The 24,969-nt window shown below is 42.0% G+C and overlaps 1 protein-coding gene and 1 long non-coding RNA gene across 2 annotated transcripts in view; both read left to right on the plus strand.

Moving 5' to 3' along the window:
• Positions 1 to 7,480, plus strand: part of AQR (aquarius intron-binding spliceosomal factor) — a 28,029-nt gene extending 20,549 nt beyond the window's left edge. Inside the window, exons 26-34 of the mRNA XM_053475143.1 lie at positions 122 to 331; positions 973 to 1,110; positions 1,389 to 1,460; positions 1,678 to 1,865; positions 1,963 to 2,134; positions 2,610 to 2,780; positions 2,871 to 2,956; positions 4,915 to 5,290; positions 6,450 to 7,480. Of these exons, the coding sequence (XP_053331118.1) occupies positions 122 to 331; positions 973 to 1,110; positions 1,389 to 1,460; positions 1,678 to 1,865; positions 1,963 to 2,134; positions 2,610 to 2,780; positions 2,871 to 2,956; positions 4,915 to 5,290; positions 6,450 to 6,914 (1,878 nt within the window). The 3' untranslated portion in view covers positions 6,915 to 7,480. The remainder of the gene's footprint in view (positions 1 to 121; positions 332 to 972; positions 1,111 to 1,388; positions 1,461 to 1,677; positions 1,866 to 1,962; positions 2,135 to 2,609; positions 2,781 to 2,870; positions 2,957 to 4,914; positions 5,291 to 6,449) is intronic.
• Positions 7,481 to 11,943: 4,463 nt separating this feature from the next.
• LOC128504667 (uncharacterized) lies at positions 11,944 to 16,813 on the plus strand. The gene is made up of 3 exons (XR_008355477.1): positions 11,944 to 12,022; positions 14,883 to 14,942; positions 16,299 to 16,813. It is a non-coding gene; the product is annotated as an uncharacterized LOC128504667 (long non-coding RNA).
• The last annotated feature ends 8,156 nt before the right edge of the window (positions 16,814 to 24,969 follow it).

Raw genomic sequence — 24,969 nt, forward strand, 5'->3', positions numbered from 1 at the left:
GGCGGCCTCCAATGTTTATTGGCACAACGTTTTCTTTAATGCTTGACTACATTATCATATACAGCACTGTAATTAGGGCTCAAAGTGATTGATTCTACCCTTCTCTCGTTTGTGCCTGCAGATTATGTCCCGGTGGGAGGCCTACCTCAGCAAGGTGAAAGCAAAGTCAACGCAGGCACTAGATGTGAATGATATTTCCAGTTTCTTCCCCTTCCACCAATACTTCTCGAATGCACCCCAGCCTATCTTCAAGGGGCGCTCATACGAGGAAGACATGGACATTGCTGAAGGGTGCTTCCGGCACATCAAGAAGATCTTCACCCAACTAGAGGTGAGTCCACGGTGGTGGACACTTTGACATGAGCCACCCATTAAAATGATTAGTTGAATGGATCCGTAGCTTTGACAAAATAATTCTCCACCATAAAGCGAAACACCCATTTTTACAAAACTCTGTCCACAGCAGATCATAGTTCATGTATTTTTGTTACCAGAAAGCCCTACATTTTCTTGCTCCATGTAGTAGCGTCAATGAAATATTTTTGGGCGATATGAAATGTGTGGAATTACACACGAAGGTGCAGTTGCAGGCTAAATCTAAAACAGCTGCAAGGAACGCTTTCCGCAAATGCGCATGGGGGTCTCGTTCGGCTCCCCTATTTCCGGAAATGTCCCTTAGCCAGTGCTAGTGCTTGACTGGTTGTAAGTGCGTGTAGTTAAAGGGGCAAATGCATATGATTTATTCTACAGAATCCCACCTTCGTTTGCAATGTGAACCCGTGCACATTTAAAAGGATTACTGAGTTATATTATGCATTAAAGCACATATGATGGCTGGGGCGTCCCCTTTAGTCCGTGGGGCATTTTACTTTGCCACATTACATATGATCTTTTTTTTCCCCCCATACTGATTATTGTGCCGCATCAGACGTGAGTTTCCAATGTTTATTAACGCGTGTTTTGCTTCTCAAGGAGTTCCGAGCTTTTGAGCTGTTGCGCAGCGGACTGGATCGCTCCAAGTACCTACTCGTGAAAGAAGCAAAGATCATCGCAATGACCTGCACTCACGCCGCTCTGAAACGCCACGACCTTGTGGAGCTGGGATTCAAGGTATATTCACGCCTGTGGAGCGCTGTTTCAATAGATAGTAGCCCTGGATACAGATGAATCCCACAAAGGGTTAAGGTGGTCGCTATTGTTGGCCATACTCGGTGAGGCACGGGTGGCTTATTGGCGCAGTTGGGATTTCATATTTCTGTCAGCTGTCGTAAGACATGAGACTTGTTTGTTAAACGTCGTTCGTGGCCCAGATTCTGTGTCCGACTCCAGACGGTCACCTTGAGGCCCCATTCTTGCTGACTCTTGGATTCTGTTTTCTTTTTCTGCAGTACGATAACATTCTGATGGAGGAAGCTGCTCAGATCCTGGAAATTGAGACATTCATCCCCCTCCTCCTGCAGGTACAATTTAGAGTCTTGACCTAGTGCCACAAAAGTTCAGCCTAAATCAGTTACTTCTTACAGGTCCATGTCTGCAAGAAATCAGCTGTGCGTGGTTTCCAAAGATTAACCCCTTGGCCAGTGACGGCATAAAAATAAGGCATTTCATTGGCAGCCATGGACTATAGACCAATGTTTGTTACTTCTGCCCTGAAATGTTTTTTTGTTTTTTTCCCAGAACCCCGAGGATGGTTTCAGTAGGTTAAAACGTTGGATCATGATTGGGGATCATCACCAGCTGCCCCCCGTCATCAAGAACATGGCTTTCCAAAAATACTCCAACATGGAGCAGTCGCTCTTCACGAGGTTCGTTAGGCTGGGGGTGCCAACTGTGGATCTCGATGCCCAAGGGAGAGCCAGAGCCAGGTAGGGTTATCAAAGTTGGAACTGATGTAGCGTCACAGAGTATGCCCAATGGAAAAGCTCTGATTGTTATGAATTATTGTAATCTCTCTTCTGGTAGTTTGTGCAATCTCTACAACTGGCGCTACAAGAGTTTAGGAAACCTACCACACGTACAGCTGCTTCCAGAGTTCAGAGCAGCCAATGCCGGCCTCCAGTACGACTTCCAGCTTATAAACGTGGAAGACTTCAATGGAGTTGGAGAGTCTGAGCCTAACCCATACTTCTACCAGGTACAGTTATTTTACTAATTGGACACTGACTACATTATATGACATCCCTGTCTATTATCCACTTTTAAAAGCACTGCTTGTTTCAATAGTTGCAATAGTGGCAACAGTGGAAATGGCACGTATCTTCTAAGCAGGTTATTGTGCCATTAAGCATAAGAGGGACACTGCTAGAATTAATCTAAAGCAGTAAACACGACAAAAGGCTAAGATGGAGGTTTTGGAGTGGCCAAGGCGACTCCTGACTTGAATACATTTGAGATGCTGGGACACGACCTTAAAAAGCCAGTTCATGCTGTAAATGCCCTTAGAAAACATGGCTGCTATGCATGGGCCACCTGTATACTGCCAGTGGGCAAACCCATTTATTCTGACCCCGTAGTAAACTTAGATATTAAAAAGGAAAGCCCGAACAATGTTTGATTTGCTTAAACATGGTCTTTAAATGTTCTCTGCGTTATGTACACGCTCTCTGCAGAATCTGGCCGAAGCGGAATATGCGGTGGCGTTGTTTATGTACATGCGTTTGATTGGCTATCCAGCTAACAGGATCAGCATCCTCACCACATACAATGGACAGAAACACTTAATCCGTGACATCATCAAGCAGCGATGTGGCAACAACCCCGTCATTGGACAGCCCAATAAGGTACGTGGGGCAGGCATGCGCAGACTATTGGGTTGGAACACGTAATGTAGGGGTTTGCAGGAGTGACATTTCTGTGTGCTGTCCCTGTAGATAACGACTGTAGACAGATTCCAAGGACAGCAGAACGATTACATCATCCTCTCGCTGGTCAGGACCAAGGCAGTCGGCCACCTCAGGTATGTGACCTGAATGAATTCTGTTTTAGAGTGGTTGTTTTTTAGAATCAGAATGTGCAGACTGCAGCATTGATGTAATTGAAAAAAAAAATGTAAATACATTTGGACCTTATTAGTAATGGTGGAACCTTGGGTCTTGGAGATAAAATTGTCCTTGCATATAGCGCTCATCCTGAATCTTTACCGTCTAAGACACGCACATCCATCAGATGGAGGAAACTTAAGACCCTTGTGCTTCATGATAAAAACAAGACCATTGTGTCGTGGGTGGTGGTTTTGCTTTCCTTTTTTGCCAGAGAGTATGTAGCCTCTTAAATGCTCGTCCTCCTCACCCTTCAACTGCGGTCCCGTCTATATGGTGTGACAGCAAGTGGAGAAGAAGGTCTTAGTACTGATTTCTCCCGCATTTAGGCCCTGCTCCCTTGGATTGCACTGCGGCTGTTTGCATGGCTGTCTTGGTAATGTTTTCAACGTACTGTAATGTTTGGAAAGTTTCTCGGATCCACTTAACATTGACTATTACTGAGATAAAGAGGGATTTGTACGTTTGCATACACAAAACCTTCCTAACAGCATTGTTGGCAGCCCTAGAAATCCCTGAAGATTAAAACGGTGGAGTCCACAAGGCATCTTCTCTACCTCGTCTCTACAGGGACAAGTATACTAATGTATGACTTAATGGGACTGCAGTGAAAGCTTCTCGAACCAGACACATTCATTCTATACAGACATCTTACTATACTGTTAAAAAAAATAACCCCCCCACCTGATTTCTTCTATTTTTGCATATTTGTCACACTTAAATGTTTCAGATGATCCAACTAATTTTTATATCAGACAAAGGCTAACTGAGTAAACAAAATAAAGGTTTTGGAGCGGCCGAGTCAAAGTCCTGACTTGAATCCGATCGATATGTTCTAACATGACCTTAAAAAGCCGGTTCTTGCTCGAAAAACCCTCCGGTGTGGCCGAGTTAGAAGTATTCCTCCTAGAAGAGCGGCCAAAATTCCTCCGCGGTGATGTAAAAGCCTCTGCCGATTATCACAAGCGTTTGACTGCGGTTGTTGCCGCCAAGGGTGGTAAAACCAGTTATAACATTTAGGGGGCCAGTTACATGGGTGATACAGGTTTGGGTTAACTCTTTACCTTCAATAAATGAAATGATCATGTGAAAGCTACATTTTGTGTTTGCTGTCTAATATTAAAATGAGTTGGATGGTCAGAAACATTTAAATGTGTCAAATAAGCAACCATAGAAGAGATAGAACAGCGATGCCACATATGTTGGTTTAAATAATTGCTTAGATGAGTCTGTTCTTTTACATTTTGAGCGTGACACACAGACAGATCTTTCCCGTAGAGTGATACGTTACACGGCAGAGCTTATAGTGTCATCTGGCTCATTGAAGGCCAAAAAACTTGCGGTTTAACTAGACAACCAACTATTTATTGTACGTGTCAACACAAGCGTCTTGGCTCGTGTCCCCGCGATAAGCTTATCGCGGGGAGGGTTTGGAATGAAATCTTTCATTCTGTTTCCATTGACTGATGATGGTGGAAAAATAATTCAATGCCAAAAAGGCAATATGAAATATACAAGAGGTTATCCTGGCCATGGCCCCGCCATTTCTCAAGGCCGCTCCGTCAGTGGACGCATCTTTAGTAAAAAGCCCAGCGCAACTGATTCCAATGTGTAACAATCTGAAACCAAAGGTCCCAATGGGCAGTAGGTATTTTATCATTAAAACTGATGAACACGACCAGGAGTGTGAAAATAAATTATATATAATGTTTGTTTTAAATATCGCTTTGGGTTTTAAGTTGGAGGCGCAGGTATAATTGGTTTTATTAACCGGCTTTAATACGGGAGACACGGATCTCCGGGTCCCTGTCGTTGATACGGAGCGTTGCTTGCAGCACATGGTAAGCCGTTGACTTCATTATACTTTGCTCCGCAGGGATGTCAGGCGTTTGGTGGTCGCCATGTCCAGAGCTCGCCTCGGTCTGTACATTTTTGCCCGGGTCTCCCTGTTTCAGAACTGCTTTGAGTTGACTCCGGCGTTCCGCCAGCTCACGGCTCGCCCCCTGCAACTGCATATCTTGCCAGGGGAGACGTACCCAGCTACGCGAATGGTAAGGAACAACCGCAGCACTTATGCTTTAATTAACGCTTTCATCTGTCCTCCTCTTAACTGTCGCTGTTTTACTGTTTTCCAGAATGGGGAGTTATCTTACCCTGCCCAGGTCATTAAGGACATGCCAGAGATGGCGACCTATGTGTACAACATGTACATGCATATGATCCAGAGCAGTCATCACTACCAGTATCGCCAGGTAAGGAGACATTGCATATGGCACCCCCATAATGGACAACTTAAGGTGCCAGTGAAGCTCCGTTTGCCTGTTTACCTATGTGATCAGCCTTTATTCGGGCAAAGTATTACCGAGAGGTCTTCCGTGAATTCCCAGACTTCTCCTGAGCTTGATGTGACCGATCTATCCACGGCCGGAGTGGCACTGTTTTCGGCTTCTGTTTCATGCGGTCTGGCTGTGGGTTTCCATTTACCTACAACGCCCCTGTCGTAAGTGTCCTATTCTGGTCATTTTTCAGGCAGCTGTAAAACCATCATAATAATCTAATTCTGTCACGTTCATTTGTAATTCCCTTAATGGATTTGCTTTTACCATCCCTGCTGTTCTGTGTCAAGCCGCACTTAACAGAAGCTGCCGTCAAGCCCGAATCTTTGTTTAATTTATGGCCAAATCATATCTATATTATCCTGTCAGCCAGTAACTCTGCCCCGCTTTCAGTGCATGCGTGCGTTTCCCTATCAGAGATCTTGGGTATGGAACACAGAGACTGTCAGGCCTTTGGGCCAGTGTCAAATGGTTCCATTGGCATATAAATCTTGGCATGTGATTGAGGCAGGCCTTATGAGGTGAGGTGGTTTCTTTTAACCTAATATTATGTGTGAGCGAGGGAAGGGGACAGACCCACAGACAGACAGACGCAGGAGTCCTCCCTCCTGTTTGTGGCCGAATTCCACACTTTCAGCACTAAATCTTTCCGCAGAGCCTTGGAAGCGGTTACACGGCCGTGTAAATGTGCTGCAGAAGCACAAATCCCAATCGTTGTGTGCAGCGGAAAACGGAAAATGTCTGTCTTCCTGGTCTTTATTAACATTAATCGATCTTCGGCTGAGACAATTTAACCACTTAAAAGATAATGAATTGGTTTTATTACCAGTAATGTATCATTTTACCCGGTTAGCAGATAGAAATACATAGGTCTCTTCTCATCACAATTGGATATTGAGTAATAGCAACTCCAGCTATCATTTGGATTTTAAAACTTGCCTTTATACACTTATTAAGCATCTGCATAGTAATGGTGATATAAAAGAAGGCAGAATGGAAATACATCAAGCGCATTGCTCATCAGAAATAATGATGTCCCTTAAAATCTGCATGATTTTGTGTTTCTTCATAACAGGGTCTAATGGCACCTCCTGCATCCACAAAGCACGAGGACCATCACCCCTCTCAGGATGAAGAGATGGAAGTAGAAAGTTTACCCTCAGAGACTAAAACAGCCGAGCCTCTGACATGTCCAGAACAGGACCAGTCCTCCGAGGTAGAAGTCTCCAAAAACAGTACCGATGGTGGTACAGAGATACTTTCAACTCAGAGTGAGGAGAAAGAGACGGAAGCGTCCGATGCCACAGAAGACATGGCAGAATCCTCCAGGGAGCAGGAAGGAAAAGCAGAGACCGAGCCAGAGAAAAGTGACGCTCAACCAGCCGCAGCATGTGAGGAAGGAGCCAGGAACGAAGAGGTGGCACCTCAAGGCGTAGTGGAGCCAGCAGAAGGGCAAAATGAAGAGGACGCAGAACACCACGCAATGCCCCAGCATCCTGGGAGGGACAGTGACAGTGAATACAGCGAGGACGAGGCCTAGCGGTTGACAGATAACATTCTCCCCATAATATAAACCGGTTTAGTATGTGGCTTCAGTTGAAAATGCATTACCAGAACGCAGTTCAGGGTGGAAACCATTTGGTTTTGGCAATCGCTTATGAAAAGCTCCACCATTCCAGCGTTCAAATCCATAAAATCCTTTGTACTGTGTTTTCTACAGCAGTCTGTCCCCATTTATAGTAATGGAAATTAGAAGGTCGATCTAAAATCCGGAATTCACATCCAAACGCAGGAGGACAATGCAGAATTGTGATGCACTGGCGTAGGATTGTATTCCTGGATCGTTTCCAGTCCATGTACTGAAAGAAGTCTTGTAGGCTATTGTAATTAAGGAGGCAGACGCTCTGTCCACTTTCTTTGGGTGGAATATGTTTAGCTGTGAAATTACAAGAAGATGAATCAGGGAGTATATGTTTTACTACTATGACATGTTTGCCTTCTCCCGCAGGGGAAATGTTGATTCACAAAGGTTTTCTGGGGTTTTTGTATAATGATAAGCAAAGCTTTGCAATAAAGTTTATTTTGTAAAAAAAAAAAAAAATTAAACACATCTGCTTTTTGCTTACTACACTTTGTAAATTCATTTAATACCATTCCGGTCCTGCGTTAATACACAACGTTAGGCTAAGGATGTATCCACAAGTTCTCAAGCACTTCTAAGATGAGAATTTCAGGGTAAATACCAAGAAATTCACACCAGATAAACATATTTAGAGTAGAAGCTTTCTTGAATTCCAGTCTATCCCCAAAATAGTTTTTTTTCCCCATTTTCAGTATAGGTTATATAGAAAATGAGGACGAAAACATCTTTATCTACAAGGGTGTCATTCATGTTCTTAATCTTATGAGCAGTGTTCTATTGCTTCCTCCACCCTTTATCTCGGGTCACTTGGTCAATGACTAGTTGCCGCGCCAAGTAAGTTAGGCCATGTTGACATTGTATTCCAGGGGCGAACAAGCCCCCTCACTTAGTCAAGTGTGGATGTGGGAGAATGACCCATGTTAAGAAGATGCACCCTTTGTTTGACAGGGATATAGACTGACTATAGGGTGGCAGCAGCTCCCCTACCACTTGTTACTGTCCCTCCAAGTCAAAAAATGACATACTGTTGTATTATCCATGCTAAAACACTATATAGAGTAATGATAATCACCTTGCTCAACATTATAGAACTTGTACCATCGCAGCAGAGACCCACTGGATATTCTGGCCATAAAGCTGTTCAGTAAACACCTCTACAATAAAAGCTGCCACCAGGACCCCAGGGTTGGGATTGCTTCATACAAGCTATCCAGCTGGGATGGGGATATCTTTCAATCGGATCTGTCACCCGCAGATAAGTACGTGTGAGCTACAAATTGTTAGTCAACATATGGTGTTATCCGTAACATATATATATATATATATATATATATATATATATATATTCACCCATGTAATTATCAGAGACATTTACATACGCTAAAGAAGCACCTCCATGGGCAAAACATTATATAATATAATATATAATATATATATAATACTAATAGGTGAGAATACAGCCTGCACATCAAATGGACTTAAACATGTTTACCATTTAAACGTATAACAGCAAGGAGAGAAAGCATGGGCAATGCCTTCCTCGTTTCTGGGCAGCATCTTGAACGAACTATAGATTCTCTGATGTTCCCAAAAGCCCAGCACTTACAGCAAAGATGGAGCAGTCTGCAATTCAAATCACCTAAAACTGGCCCTATATATATATATATATATATATATAGATAGATAGATAGATAGATAGATAGATATCCACACATTCAACAAAACGTCTCCATTTAATCAAAAGCAGCACAGCCAGTGACTGCATGTTTCCCATAAGCTAATTAAAACAATGATTTTAATGCCGTGCTATCGTAATGCAATTTCAAGCTTAATGACCTTTCCTGTTTTCTTGTGATCAGCTAGAATTTACAATCTCTTCATTCTGCTGAACCACAGATAGAGCACAACAGACCAGCCTTGTGATCAGTCTCTTGGCGATCTTATGATTTGTTAACATGCCCTCAGTGTACTATAGAGAAAGCAGCCCCGGGATGTCTGACGGCGTTTGTCAGATCATGTATGGATGCTGCTAGAAAACATGTATGTACAAAAAAAAATTTTTTATATAGAAATTATAGACTGAAATATGTTTAAACAACAAAAAAAAGAAAACCGAGGTAACGAATACCACCTGTCCGGCCACCCTGCAGCAGAAAGCGGGCATGGAGGAGCTATGATTGAGCACAGATTCTCCCCAACTGGCACATGATCCCTACTGTTCTCACAAACAGGACAGTGGTAGTGGTTTTAGTACCAAATCAGGACTGGTCTACATGGAGGTATTTAATGATGTATAGTACCATCATATTTCACAGATGTGGTAATGTTAGGTTTGCCAGAAATCTCGGCTTTGTTGGTTAAAATAATAATAATGCTTAGGAAATTCATGGACTTCAAAGCATAAATCTCCTGCTTGAGTCAATAAACCTCACTCTTTCAACCCTTCCAACAATAATATATTACTGGTAACCCCCAAGATCATGTGTTTGGGGGAAAAAATATTTTATACTGCATTTTCTAGCAAATTCCTGAATGCCTGAACATCTGTAGTACCTCCATGTACAACCCCATTAGACTGGAATGGTGACTAGGAAGGTGAAGAGCGTACTCACCCAAATTGGATAGGTTCCTAGGATAGCCCAACGTACAGATGTAGTTTAAGTTCCCATCTACACTAGAGGTCCACAGCGAAATCCTATTTTAGATGCACCATTTTCTGCACGTGGAGAATTAGCTGCCTGAGGGTGTTCATCAACCTGTAGATCAAGAATAAGAAATAGAGGGCAATAAGAATTGGTGTCCCGACCTTTGCTGATGCAGGGATATTATACATGGTAATGCAGTCCGAATGAAATATTTCTCTGTATGGATGTAGTAATTCGTCAGTTTCTTCCCTCAGGTAAAATACTACCAGGTTATTATGATGGAATTTTACAGAACCTGCCTGTCTCTTTTTCAGAAAGGATATGCTACTGTTATTTTGTAGGGCAGCTCCGCGGTGCCCACCACCAGGGCCGGATACAAGTGAAATCTCTTATCTCGCCAACAGGCCCATTTATACTATGGATGACAGCGCCCAATTGGCACAACCTATGTCGCTTATGGAATCTCAATAGTGCCAAATTGTTATTAAAGTATGGTCCAAGTCCCTGAGGGTCATATCTGGAAACACACTGGGTTTTGCTCGGAGACTTTAGATGAAGCAACAGGTTCTCCGCACCAGGTTCTACAGGTCACCATGTTCTGTCTCTGGGTCGCGTCCCAGCCCCATAGAGATTTAAAAGGTATCCAGGGCTAGTCTCAACCTTATAGATGCCCCTCTATAAGCCACTGCCCCCAAAAGAAGGAAGACTGCGGGGTAGTTACGAGGTATGCTCAAGGCACAGCAATGACCCAGGCACTCTCTAAATAAATAACAGCAAACTATAGATTATATATGTAAAATCTATATTCTGGGAGAAAAAAAGGTGGAGTGTGAAGGTCTGGAGAAGTTAACCTGCAGTGACGGATAGGGATACATCAGTTTGACTCTTACGACGCGTAGGCTCATGTTATGTTGAGTGTGCCGAATACAGAAGCAGAAACAAAAACTTGAATGGTTTTAAGAAAGAGATAACGGCGCAATATTTTTGAAAACGTATAGAAAACAATCTACATGAATGTAAGTACCAATCAGGCCAATCAGATCTCACATCAGACCGGACCATCAAACCACAATCCAGATTTGGATTTGAGGAGCAACTCTGAATTTCTAATCCAGTACAGTTAAATTAACAGTTACCCTGACTACGAGATATCAAAGACCCGAGGACACATGGACAGGAACCTCCGGACCACACATCCTGTGGAGGTGAGAGTAAAAAAACAGGGTTCATATCACACTACTAAAGGTGAGTGGGTATTTAAGGTCAGTCGTGAGGACCTTCTAGCGCTCATCTGACTGGGATTAGTTTGTTCCACTTTAGCAGATTCTGAGATTCTCCAATCTCAAAGTACGTGTGAAATATATATTGCACAATTTGAAATAAAATAGCAAGAGTAGATGGAAGTTTTTTTGTGGAACATCATGGCTGACTTTTCATAAACCTTTTTGTGAGTCCAACAAGTAACCAAGTAACAATTAGTAAAGACTGGCTTGGACACAGATGAAATCCGCTTTATCAGATAAAGAAAAGATCTATGTTGGTCTCCTGCCTGGTCATTTGTGGCTATACCTTGTAGGGCATCCAGGATTATGGGGGTCGGATCCAGACACCCCAATAACGGTCATATGCTCCAGGTGCGAACCACTACTTTGGTCAGGAGGTACCCAATAGGATTAATGAGTAAAACTAGAGTGCAACACGGCGGCGAGCGGTGCAAATTAAATGCCCCGTGTAGAGTGTGATCAGCAGGTGTGAGTGGCACCTGGCCTGCGTACCCAAAATATGAGAGAGTCTTCTCAGCTCTATGGCGGTGGTTCTGGAGATGAAGATGTATAATTCAACTTTAGATCTATGTATTTGCTAGCACTAAATGTTTGAAAAAATTAGCCATTTTTGTAGGAAAAAAAATCCATGCTTTTTTTTTTTTTTTGTTAACGATACAGCGTTAAAAATGTACTTTTCATACTTTTAAATATGCTGCTTCTACTGAAACAAAGTTTCTTCTTTATTTTTTTTTTCCTACAAAAAATAAAAAATAGGTCATCCCACAGAAACGTATAGGATCTGTTTGCGTTTTCTTGAGCCGAGTGCCTGTAGAAGGGGTTACGCCCTAATCAGATCACGCACACTCACTGTTTTGGTGTTCGGCCAAAAGGAGGAAATACACATCTCCCAGAAGAAACATTCACAAGCGACAGAAGTGTATGAGAATCTCAGCCCGTACTTACAGGGAGAACAGTTCTTTTAACCAGTTCATATACTGGGACTGGGACTATCACTATTATTTTTTTATTTTTTTTTAGGCTTTTCGGTTCTTTGCGCCTTTTCGGAGTTAAGTCTCAGAAGGAAAAGAAAATCCTAGTAAGTAACATCTGGCACTAATCTGTGTCCATCTTATTGCACTTTTCCTCTGTCGCTGTGTTCTCCCCCTGCAGCCTTCCACAAGCTCTCCTCACTATCTATTATAACTATCCTGTTTTCCAACCTAGCCTCAACATCAAAATGTTATTCTTTCCTGGGGGGGGGATTCTAGAAATATGTTAATATTAGGGAATTTGAGCGCGCATCAGGTCGGCCCATTTTTACTTCTGTAAAGACTCGTTGGTCCTTGGTCTCACATTAGATTCAGGAGCCATCTGCCTATCCCGTGCACGCTTACACACCCTTACCTCTACCACTTTTGCTGGGAGGCCGTGCCACTTATCTACCACCGTCTCAGTAAAGTATATGCGCTGTTAAAAACAAAAAAATACAGAGGTGAGAGGTGGAGGACTTCTAGATTTCTTCTTACCCGTTCACCACCGGGCCCCTGTGACAACTGCTAGCTTTTGATTATTGGATCTAGAGGCATCAGATCAAAAGTTCCTATCCGTCTGAGGTCACCTAGACCCACTCATTAGCAGAAGCCACTCAGCTCCTTTATACACATTCCAGGACTCCCCCACGGCGTGACTCATCCTGAGAACAGCACGGGGCATAAGTAGCTTCGCACTATTGTTTACGCTGACACTCAGATCAGCCTGTTCTGGTTTCTAACAAGTATATTTAAACACTCGCTACCGGCTATAATAATTCTTCCAGCAGAGAGAAACCCTTACTCTCGCACTGCGGGAAGACTCATTGAAGAATGATGGCTAGTAAGAGGAGTACCATATATGATTGTAAGCTCCTCTACTACCCTGATCATTCCTAGAAAATGCAGACTTTGGAAGTTATATTAACTAATGCTGATGTGTTATTTCAAAGAGCATTGAGAGTTACTGGACTGAAAATCCTCCCCAAAGACAAAGTCTTTTTAAACAGATAATACCAATAACAAAAGTTATGGCGGGTAAAGGTGACGGAAAACCCTTCCACATAAAATAATACTACTCCCTTAAACAGATATTGAGGAGGCTAGCAATGGGCAGCAGTCATTTGAGTTGGACATGACTCCATCAGAAGTGGTTGAGATATGCGTATAGCTATCCTGAACATAAGACAAGACCAAGGCCTGATTTAGGTCTGCGTTCTACGTCAAATGCGTAGACTAGATGGGCTGAATGGGTCTAATCTGACGTCAAATACTATGTTTCTATCCTACTGGTTGTTTACAAGTTTCACATTAGTAAACAATATGAGTTGGGTATAAATATCAGTTTGTGCAAAGTTGGAAGGTGGTCTTAACAACAAACGGAAAACCCTAACTTCATGCAGGTTTGGAGTATTAAAGAACAAAAGTGGGTGCATATTTACCAGGGAACATCCTCAACCTTCAGGATGCAGGTCAGTTGGCAGGGTAGATGACATTGCTGGTTGGGTGTAGCCCCAAACGCAGTACATTTAAAGGGGGCAGGAGGGGGAAATGGATGGGGAGTGAGGCATTCCTAAAAGCTGCTCCCAAGACCCGTAGATTTATACAGTTACTCGGAGAAGCAGCTCTTCACCAATAGTCTCCAGGCGAGACCTGGAGAGTTCCCAGGTATATAGCAAGTCTAGAACATAATTTATTGTGATGCAGACACTGCAGTAAAATAAATAAATAAATAAAAAAAGCATAGATCACAAAGATGCCGTTTCAGATCCTTCTTAGGTCACGGACTCCAATGTTCATACTAGGTAAAAGGGTTAGAATTGGATATTCTCTCGTTTAGCCGGTTGGGCTTCCTGATTATTTGGCTTCAATCATTTTAAAAAGTTACGTTTAAAGTCCTTGTTCCTTAATTATCACACCAGAAAAATACTACATATCACTGAGTAAATGAGTGACTCCCTGTTTGCTTGAAACACTCCCTAGAGATTTATAGAGGACTTCTTAGGAGATCATTTCAATCCCTACTAGATGGACGTCTTCACTATACAGCAGTTACACCGAAAGAATGTTATAAATGCTCCCACCCGCGTATAACATCTAACTATCTTCACATGTAATGTGTGTAATACATAACCAAGTAGTGTTGTAAAAACACATACACACGCCTGGGGACTTTCTATACGAGGCTAGGGTTGCCCTTGTACGCAAATATAGTATCTGATGAAATGCAGAACTCGACCTTTTCTGTGACATTTTTAATGACTGTGTTTCGGGTAGTTACCGGGGTAACTATTCAAAGAATAGCCATAGAAACATAGAATATGACAGGGATCTGGGCCTTAATCAGGTCTTGGTCTCATTTGAGGTTCAGGACAGATTCAGGCGGTCTATACAGTAGATATTGAGGTGATATTGCAGAACGGGAAGCTCAACGAGGCCTAAAAATTGTTGTGCGCTTAAAATACCCCTGACCCGCCTTCAGGGTAACCAATACAGCCATGTTAAGATTGGTTTGTATCTAGAACGTAAGCTTGTTGGAGAGGATAGAGGTAAGGAGGGCCCTGCTCAAATATGTCCTATTTGTATAGCACTCTGGAATACGATAAATATCCCAAATCACGCACTATATAAACCAATAAAAATAATAATCTGCCAAACAGGGTTACCTCAGAAGGATAAGGATAAAAAATGGACACTTTAGCAGCAAATGACTAACACAAGCCTTGCCATGGTCATATATATCAATATACATGGTAGCGCCCTAAAAAGTATGACAAGGAGGTCACTCAAGTTCCTTTTTTGTAAAACCTTATAAGCAATTACCGTATATTGCAAAAAAGTTACATTTATTTTAACAGACAAGAATAGTCTTAACTCTTCCTAACTATTACCTATATTAACAAGATTCTTTTTATGCTTTTCCTGAAGGAGAACCCTACCACACAAACCACAGGAGAGCGTGATAGAAACTCATAACTATTTACAAAGGTAATTACCACTTTCAATGGCTGCGTAGAGAAAGATAAAACTGTAACGTGTTAAAGAGGAAGTTTCAATAACGGCTGTTTGGTGACAAAACAGCTGCCCTTTTGGATTTTTTTTTTTTTTTTTTTTTTTAAACATAGACAACTGGGAAACTAAACGAAAACACAGAGTTCCTAATTTCGAAGGATAAATAGTGTGGCTGTCTAAAGTAAAAAGACACAAACGGAAGAAAGAAAGACTGTGACAAGAGGGTTCATTCACTTAACATGGGTACATGAGGTGTAGCAATAGATCTAATTTCATGAATTATACACGGTGAATGCAAAACCCATATTAGTTTCGCACAACTAACAGTTAAATTTAGAACAGGCCTGGACTGGCCATCTGGTACACCGAGCAAATGCCTATAAGCAGAGATGTATATTGGCTAGGTGCTGCCCTGGAGCGTTGGGTTATGATGTCCTGTCCCCAAGCACATTGCATGTGCAGAGTAAGCTCATTATAGAGGCTGTGACGGCTAGGCATAGTGCTCCATAGTGTACATTGGCCATTGCAAGGGATCTCACCAACTAGTTCATGGAGAAATGGTGCACAGGGGAGCGCCCAATCGGGTGATCGTCCCTCGGTTATGCAGCAGAGGGGCTGACAGTCCTAGGCTGCTAGCTATCACTGCACTCGTTTCCTTTATTGGGAGAACCAGCAGTTTATTACTGGGCTCTGCACATGCTGTAAAGGGAGAGGATGTGGGTAGAGATGTATGACATCACACATTCATTAATATCCTGGTGTGGGACATTGGACATGTTGGTCAGAATGCAAAAACGGCAAAGAATTTAACATACACACACAACAATGTGACAACATTTCCTGTTACATTTTAAGGCTTGTGTGTCAATCCCCTTTTGACAGGTTATCAAGGGTTTTCTCAAAGGACTTCTCTCTAGCATGTTCTTACGGTCACACTCGGTGTGCCAGATGACCGGTCCGAGCCTGTTTCTATTTCACATCAAAACTGTTTCATTTGAAGCCTTTTGGACTAAGGCAGTTGTATACAACCTAGTCATTAATTTTCCCCCCAAGAAAAAACAAAGTGAACCAACCATGATCATCTACAGCCTGGATATCCAGTATATGATCTAAGATCACTGTACAGAAACAAAACACTAAGAAAAGGCCCCAAAAAAGCTACCTTCCCAAGCTTCCATTTTGATTTACTTTGGATTCCCAACAACAACCATGTGTAGTGAGGTACATGTCCCAAATTTCTACTAATAGTACATGTGCTGATTGGCTTATAGCTTCCACTTCATATTAATCAGAATGCTATCTTCTAATTGTTTCTGTATTTTCTCTCTGTAGGACCAGGATGGCGGGTTGCGCACACATTCTGTGGTGCATCTTTTGGGTTTTGGTGTTGATTTTCTTGGCTTGGCCCTTAAGCATTTTCTTTGGGGGTCTGTATGGGTTCCTGGCCCCTCTGACCACCTGTGTGGGACTGGACAAAGTGACAGACCTTCTGCTGAAAGGAGTTAATTTGGGAAGAACCTGTGCAGAATATGCCCGAGATGGAAAGTCTCTGTGAAATGGTCACAATGCAGTTGGACTGAAGCCACAAACATCTTATATCCCGTCTGCTTCTTGAATTAACATCTCCCTGTCTGAGGAAAATGTCCATTTAACCTTTGCCACTTACACGGCTCATCTACACCCAAACATAATAATGGTGCTCATTATTTGCTCAGTATTAACTATATGTTATTTCTTTTATCTATGTTTGCAATGTCATATGCGCAATACAAAATAATTTCTAAGACATATATAGTACATACATTGTATCGATATGTGAAATAATAAAAGTAACCCAGACAGATAAACTTGTATTATGTTCATTGTCGGCATCTTAAGGAAACTTTACACTCATGACACTCCTAGCGTAAAAAGTGTTATTAGAGTATGAGGCTCGCAGGTATTGCCCAGGTAATGGAACCAAGAGATTTATAATTGTGATATATAGATTCTGGCTAACAAAATATATATTGGGAAACAGTAGAATGAAAGCATAGAAACATTTTAGGAATCGATAGGAAAATAATAATTTCCTTAGAAACAATCAATGCCATAAAAACACATTTAATGGTTTACTAATGTCCATCTCACTATATAAAAAGGTCCTTATGGTGCCTAATTGGGTGGTATAGCATGGGAAGGTTTTCTGATATCCAAACTGAGATACCAACATTACTTAGAGTCACACAATGTTATCATGATAAGAACCGTTTTATTTTTGACAATAACAGCAGTCGAGAGAGCACCCTGCACCCTCTACAGGACCAACTACAGGCATGAGCAGAGCTGCCACGCCGACACCCAAACACACACACCAGGACAGGCTCTGCCACACCGACACCAAAACACACACACACACACACCTGGACAGGCATCTAGTTACCTAATAAGGCACCTTGTTTTATGGAGAGAAAAGTCAAATGCATTTAATCATTTAAATGTTTCTGCTCAGTGCCCAATTTTTAAATTTTTAAGCAGAAATAACACTCCCACTATGCCCCATAATATATAAAGCGTAAACAGATTCTGGAGCACTATTAAAATATGGGAACATTGAGACTTCACATCACACAAAACTGACAAAACTGTAGGTCTGGCAACACAACAATGTCTGAAGAAGAGGGACTGCTTGGGTGATTATTTCATGGTAGCGATTGAATGCTTCTCAGAATAAGTAGGCTTTTAGGGAGTGTTTAAGTAAGTAGGGGAGACACTGACAGAACAGGATATATTTTCAGTGAATACAAGGTTGTCTTAAATATTGATCGGACCCTGGGCAAGCATTTGCTTTGGGATCCTCCATGTTCCCTAGCGTACATTCACACCCTCCACTCCAACACCAAAAAAAACAAGAAAAAAAATATCACACAAAAAAAACAAAAGTATTTTTTTCACTGACAGTTTTCTCATAATATGCAGAGTCATTGCGGAAAGTACTTTTGTTTCTTTTGTGTATTATTTTTGCTTGCTTTTTGTCATCACTCCCAGAGTCCCTTTATCTCCTCCTTCACTGTACAACAACTTTATTTTCCCCTCATGTAGTTCAGGTATCTAATAAATAACACATGAAACACACAGCAACTGAATACAAGACATACAAACCGTCAACTGAAAAATCACGAGGTACAGATCTAATAAATAAGGCATGGAACCCCTAAATTGCAGACATTCCGGTAGATCACAGGTCCCACACCCCAAAGGCCAGACCTGTCACCAAGATTATATACATAGGACTTTCCCTTATATCCCATATTGGATGCGTAGGCCATCTTTGTCCCCCAACCAATCTGCCTCTGCCATTTTTGCCACCACTTACTTATCCCCATTCATGTTATCCCCCCCCTTTACATATATAAACACAAACTATACATAACACATAATTATTCACACATACTCCCTCCCCAACCTTCTCTGTGTGCTCTTTCATCACCCAGAGAACGCAGCAGGGTCACATGACATAACATGACCACATTCCTGCCTCCCCTGGGCAGTACAATACACACTGCTTGCCCAGAGTGCCAGCAACACAGAGGTAAACTGCGGGTCCATGCAGAAGTGGTCGCAGGGTTTGCCCCGGCCCCCACATTGGTGGGTCCGTTTGCAGTTGTGACCTCTGGGGTGGTGGTTGTTACAGGTCCAAGTGGCAGCTGCTATGGGTCCTCTAGGAATTTTTAGGCCTGGGGCATCCGCCCCCTTTTGCCCCACATTAAAGATGGCCCTGAGTGAATAGGAACAGCATGGGTAAAATCCTGGATACATTAGTGGGAAGAAGTGATAACCGTTGAAGGACACTGTAGGAAGGGGGAACCTTGATCTTCTGGGTACATTGAGGAATTTAGTGATTGATGACAAGAAATAACCAGAAGTTCAGACTTGGAGATATTGAGTTTCAGATAGTGGAATGCCATCCATGATGCAATTTCAGAAAGGCACTTAGTGAGGCCGTGTAGAAGAGAGGGCAACAAAGGAAAAATCAGCATAGAGGTGGTATTGGAATCCAAACCAAGAGACAATATTTTTTACTTCTCACATTTAATCAATATAAGTAGCCCTGTTACCTCTTCCAAGCTGCTCTATATAACTACACCCAATACTTCATCTCAGTGGTCCACAGAGACCCCACCAATCCATCAAGCATAGTACAGATCTTTATCTATAATCTTATTGTTTGTCCATGTCTTTTACTACCATCATATAACCATGGATGTTCTGTGGAGATGATTGAGCAGTATGTGACGGGTGATAAAGTAATCCCTGCTGTTCTCTGTCCGTCTCCAGCTGAATAAACTGCCTTGCAAGATCCCAGGTGCAGACATATGTTTGGGGCAGGTGCTTGGACAACTGTAGGTCTGGTACATTAACTCTTCCATCACAAGAAATGAGTAGGTCCTAAAATACTTTCTCAGCCTGAAAGACTATATAAAAATGTAATTATCTCAATTATTAGAGCTATATTCCGTGCAGGTATAAAAGCAGAAGCATCTAATCATAGCTCATTGTAATGTATACATTATGCTATACTGATATTTCAGAGCTGTAGTGTATTTGGATAATAAAACCATGCTGTATGTCTGAAGTATAAATATCCAGGACGTGCCTATCTCACCTAGGTCAGAAAGTTACAATCGAACAATGTGGCAGCTTGTATTCCACTGAAAATTTTTGCACAAACCCAAGTTGAACTGAAATCTACTTTAACTTGATATTTGAAAGACAAAAATACATTATTCTGTAATCCAGCTTTGCTTCCTATAATTAAATGTTTTCCGCATTCTCCTTTCCCATTCCAACACTTAGTTTATCATCATTGGCTTTGTGATTTAGATCAGAGAGCTTACTTTTCAAGCAACACCAGTTCCCAGCCTCCATATAGATTTGGGATCGCTATAGGTTTACCAACTATGGAGTGAATCTGGAGGCCAAGCCTCGTGGCGTCTTCATACGGTCTGAGTAATGGAACAGCTGAAACTACGGACAACTGGAAGTAGCTGCACCTGTTCCTTACGGGGACATCAAGAATGAGAACTACATCAAGACAACTTTACATAACCATAGAACCGTATGTTCATGCCAAAAGTGAAGTCAGTATAACTAAATAGTATGTTATTATATTCAGGTAATAGGTACAAATGTATAAATTTGCTTCATGTCTACAACATAACAATGTTGAGGTCATCGTAGGAGGATTACAAATAAATGCCAGTTGTTAGGAGTAGACTAGGAAAAAAGGATATCTCTTCAGACATTTTGGGAGAAAAATGCCAGTTCTTGTTCACTATAAAAGTGGATCAATACTGCAGGAAAAGCTTGTCTGTCTCTTTATAAATGTATAGTTAGATCAATGAGATGTTTCCTGGAGTCTCCTAACCTATTCAGTTTTGCCTTATACAGGGCCAGCTCAGCCCTTCACTCTGGTTAAAACCACAAACTCTCTTGCAAGCTCTCCAGACACGTCTCCTTTTAACGAATGAACCTCAGGTAGTGCTGGGAAGGGGGTGGCTTATCATGGATGCATCTAAATTTACAGAACATCTTAAGTTTCAGACCAATAATAGAGACATCATTAACCTCAAGATTGTAAGCTTGCGAGCCGGGCTCTCTCCACCTAATGTATCGGTTTGTCTTAGTCTGTCAATTTTCGTCTTGTAATACCCCTTTAATATATGTATTGTATTAAGCGCTGCGCAAATTGTTGGTGCTATATAAATAAAAGATAATATAATAACAATAACAAGTCAATGTTAAAAGGACTAGCAAAAAGGAAGAGTTGCCACCTACACCATACATAACCTTTTACGTCCTGGGGGAAATCGCTCCCAAAAAGGCCATGACTCACAAACTACCCTTGACCAAGAAGGGGGAAGAAGCCTTCGAGTTACTCCCATATTATAGACATACAGATGACTATAGTTCTTTTATAGAATCTTTACCCTCTGTAAATAATCTCTACTAAGACATTTTCACCTTGGTACATTATTATTTACTAAATAGACATGCTTTGAGAGACTTGACTCCATCTTCAATATGGCACTAATGTATATATGTGTATATATATATATGTATATATATATATATATAGCTGATTGCATTTTCCTCCACCTGGGGAGAAAAAAAAACCTTTTTCCGCCATTCTATTCTATTCCTGGTGTGTTACAGTCAAACCTACCTACAAATATTGACGGCAGTAGACATTACAGTGTCTCATTCATCAGACTTTCATTGATAAATGGAGTCAATCCAAGGACAGTCACCAAATTCTCTCACTTCTATGGGTCAGAAATCAAGTGGTAGAGATCAAAAATGAGGTCATATGCCTGGTCATTTATGGGATTCGATATATTAACTTCGGGGGAAGGGGATTCCAGTAACACCAGATATGAGCATCGGAAAGTTTAAAAGGAAATCGCAACATTTTTATTTTTTGTGCAAATGCAACTTTGTTGCAATCAGACAGGAAGTAATTAATCGTCGTCATTTTTCATTTTACTTACACGATCAAAATAAACTAGTCTAAGTAGCAAAAAACGGCCAATACGCCTAAGATATTTGACACATTTTTTCGCTCTGCACAATATCAGCCCACTGACATACCGGTCCAAATATACATTCCGCCACCTCCTCTTAGGTGCTTTTTTTCCTCTAACCTTCCCTATGTTTAGGTCCCTCCGCTTTACTCTTTATCTTTCTCCCCTCCCCGGGAATGCAGTTTGTGACTGGGATGTTTCTAAGTAGGGGGAAAGAATTTTGGTGGCCTGTAGAAGAATCCACTCACACCCCCACTGCCAGGGACAGCTGCGATAACACAATGAGCCTTCTCCGTGCACACCCTGCGTTTAACACCGCAGTTGCCAAACAAACCAGAATAGAAGTGCCTCCTCCTTTATTCTAGGGGTTAAGTTTTTCGGGGTGGGGGATTCACAGACACAAGCTGATCAGATACCGTATATTGTTCCATAAACCACCACCATGTTACCTATTAGCACCAAATTACATATTCTGGTAAGCAATGGGTTAACTTTTTCTTACCAAATTATTTACTGTTATTATTCTACGCCTTTTGTGCTTTGATATTATTTTGATCGCTAAGCCGGCCGGATCCGCTATTAATTAAGGCGCGTTGATATTATCCTCAGCGTTAACCATTGTGGTCATCAATATGTTGCCAAGGTCACCCTGGATCATGGATTTGGATCAGCTCCCAGCCCCCCGCCCCCCCCAGTCACTGTACTCTTGTACATCAGACAACCACCTCTGGGGCAGAAACTCTATCTCATCCCGTTCCTACAGGGTTTTAGCTGACAACCTGTACCTAGATATAGCCAAAACATACTGCGAGGAATGCTGCCCTAGTGAAATGCTATTTTTAGGTTTCGAGAGAGAAAAAAAACTTGAGATAAATTAATCTTTCAGGACTGCTTCAGTCCTCGAGCGCAGAAGTGACAGCATTTAAACTCCTCGGCTGCTCTGCTTCTATTCCCCCCACATGCTAAATCTTACATTAATACTTTCTAAATCTATAATCAGAGAGTAACCTTGTGTTACAAATAAAAAAGTACACTCACAAAGCAAAAGGCAGCATTTAAAAAGATATTATATATATATATATATATATATATATATATATATATATGTGTGTGTATGTATAGTGGGCGTATATGTTCAATATAATTGTGCATATATACATATATAGTATACATCCACTAACATTGTATGTGTGTACAACTTGGGCTGGACTGGGGACGGCTAGGATGCATTCAGGCATACGTTACGTTCTGTGTATATCAGATCTAGCTGGCAGGTGAACACGGATGGACCCAATCTGCCACTCTAGCAGTATGGAGCGCTCTTGGCCAGCGTCGCACTGGGCTCAGTGTGCCAGATAGCCAGCCAGGGCCTCTGTATAACAAACTATCCCTCTTAACTTTGCAATTTTGACCCTGTATAACAAACTATCCCTCTTAACTTTGCAATTTTGACCCTGACTTGTCCATGTACCCTCTATATGTTGTCACGCCAAGGATTTGAATGTCTATACACTGTTCCTGTGTCACGTCTTCTGCCATGTAGGTGCAGCAGAGAAATCACACTGCATTACAACTGCCGGATAAGTCTGTCTACGTTAAATGGACGGCCTACTGCCCCAAACAGTTTTACCAAACAGTCTTACGTTATGCTTAAAAAATGACTCTCCGTGTGAGAACAGTGCACCTTAGGTTTTACCGGCCAGGAGGCACTATGAGTCAAATCGATGGGAACACCAAATTCATGTGTATAGGGGTCTCGCTAGAGCTGTGGAGATCTTGCATGCAGAGAGCGTTTGCACGGTTCTCATCAGGTGCTTCATTTGGCTAAACATCTCCTGCTAGGAAGTGAAGGTGGAGTAAATGCATGGAGTGGATTCTCGTTGGAAGCCTTCATTATAGTTGCATGGAACAAAATGCCAGGTATCACTCAGCCATCAAACGCATGGGAGTGCCTAGCTTGCTTGGTTTCTAATACCATTTATTAGACCCACATGGTTTACAATGATGTCCATTTTGGTGGCCAGAAGCACAATTTCTTACTAATGATGTAAATTTTTTTTACAATGTTTGCTGGGGAGTCAGCGCTGCACTTGGTGGCCGGATCACTCAAGCAGAGTCTGTGTGGGCTCTTTATATTAAAAAATATTGGCCCACCCTGGGATCAGATGCTTTAAAGTATGTGAGATTTGGGCAAATCTACACTGCGCTTAAAAGACTGACTTTTCTACGAACCCGAAACTCTGCGCAATACAGACAGACTAAACTACGGTACACATTTGGGAGCCTTAGCTGACAATTAGGATTTCTTCTACTTCATTCTTCTAAATAAGCAATACTGATCCTCAACGTATACATCAGTTACTTGTGAAGCTATGGAGTGACAGTGCAGCCGTTGCATTAAATCACTGATTTCCCCTCAGCAACCAACATTGACAAGCTTACTGAAGATATAACATTTCAGCTCCACCTCTCCTTTCTCCTCTCCTGCCTAAACCTAGCTACCCCTCTATACAACTCTGCCCTTGCATCAGCCCCTGGCAAAGTAGCCACAACCCAACCTACTCTTCATGATGCTCACATTTTCAACCCAGTGCATGAGACACTAGCTGGACATCTTCAACATTGGCCCCAAACTGCTGAACGTAGCTGGAGGAAATCCCAATGTGCGTCGGACGTTCTGCACTATAAATTCATGCTCTTATTGCTCATCCCAACCGATTGCCCAGCAAACTTACTTCTCATAACCCTAAACGTGTCTTCAGTACATTAGACTCGCTTCTACACCCAGTCACGACCACCCATTCCGCCATTGGCCAGTTACGATGCACGCTTACCTTTAGTGCTGCTTGAGACCAGCAGATGTGGTTCTTCATTGTGGTACCACCAACTGGATACCAGCCGGCGCATACTGTTAGAGCCTAAGAACATAGTCGGTCTTTGAGTGTGAGGCCACTGGCTGGATACACGTGGCTGTGCCCTGTGTATAGTAGGCTAACTAGATGGCACAAACTGCGTCTCACTCAAATACAAACTCATATCAAATCTAAGACTTCATAAAGATAAAGCATGGTTCACCGAGACACTCTGGCGTTAATGACAATACCCATGAAACCTCTCTATTTTAAAGAAATATAATATACCAACGTTCAATAAACATTTTACACAGGAAGTATTGTGCTAAACACACACACATTTAAGGAATTACTTTGAAAATGTCAATGTGCCCACCCACTCGATCCTGAGAGTAGAACGTGGGGATTTCCACTCAATAAGCTGCCATGACATCTTGTCCCAGGGCAAAACCTGAACTGTGTTCTGCCAAGCCACACATTTTCCGTGTATATGATGCCCTACGGACTGTACTTGCTTTGCTAGGTTTTTTTTTATTGCCATTCAGTGCAAGCTATTAAAGCAGCAACATTCTAACGGCTTTCACCTTA

The sequence above is a fragment of the Spea bombifrons genome, chromosome 9 (genome assembly GCF_027358695.1).
Source record: "Spea bombifrons isolate aSpeBom1 chromosome 9, aSpeBom1.2.pri, whole genome shotgun sequence".
NCBI lineage: Eukaryota > Metazoa > Chordata > Amphibia > Anura > Pelobatidae > Spea > Spea bombifrons.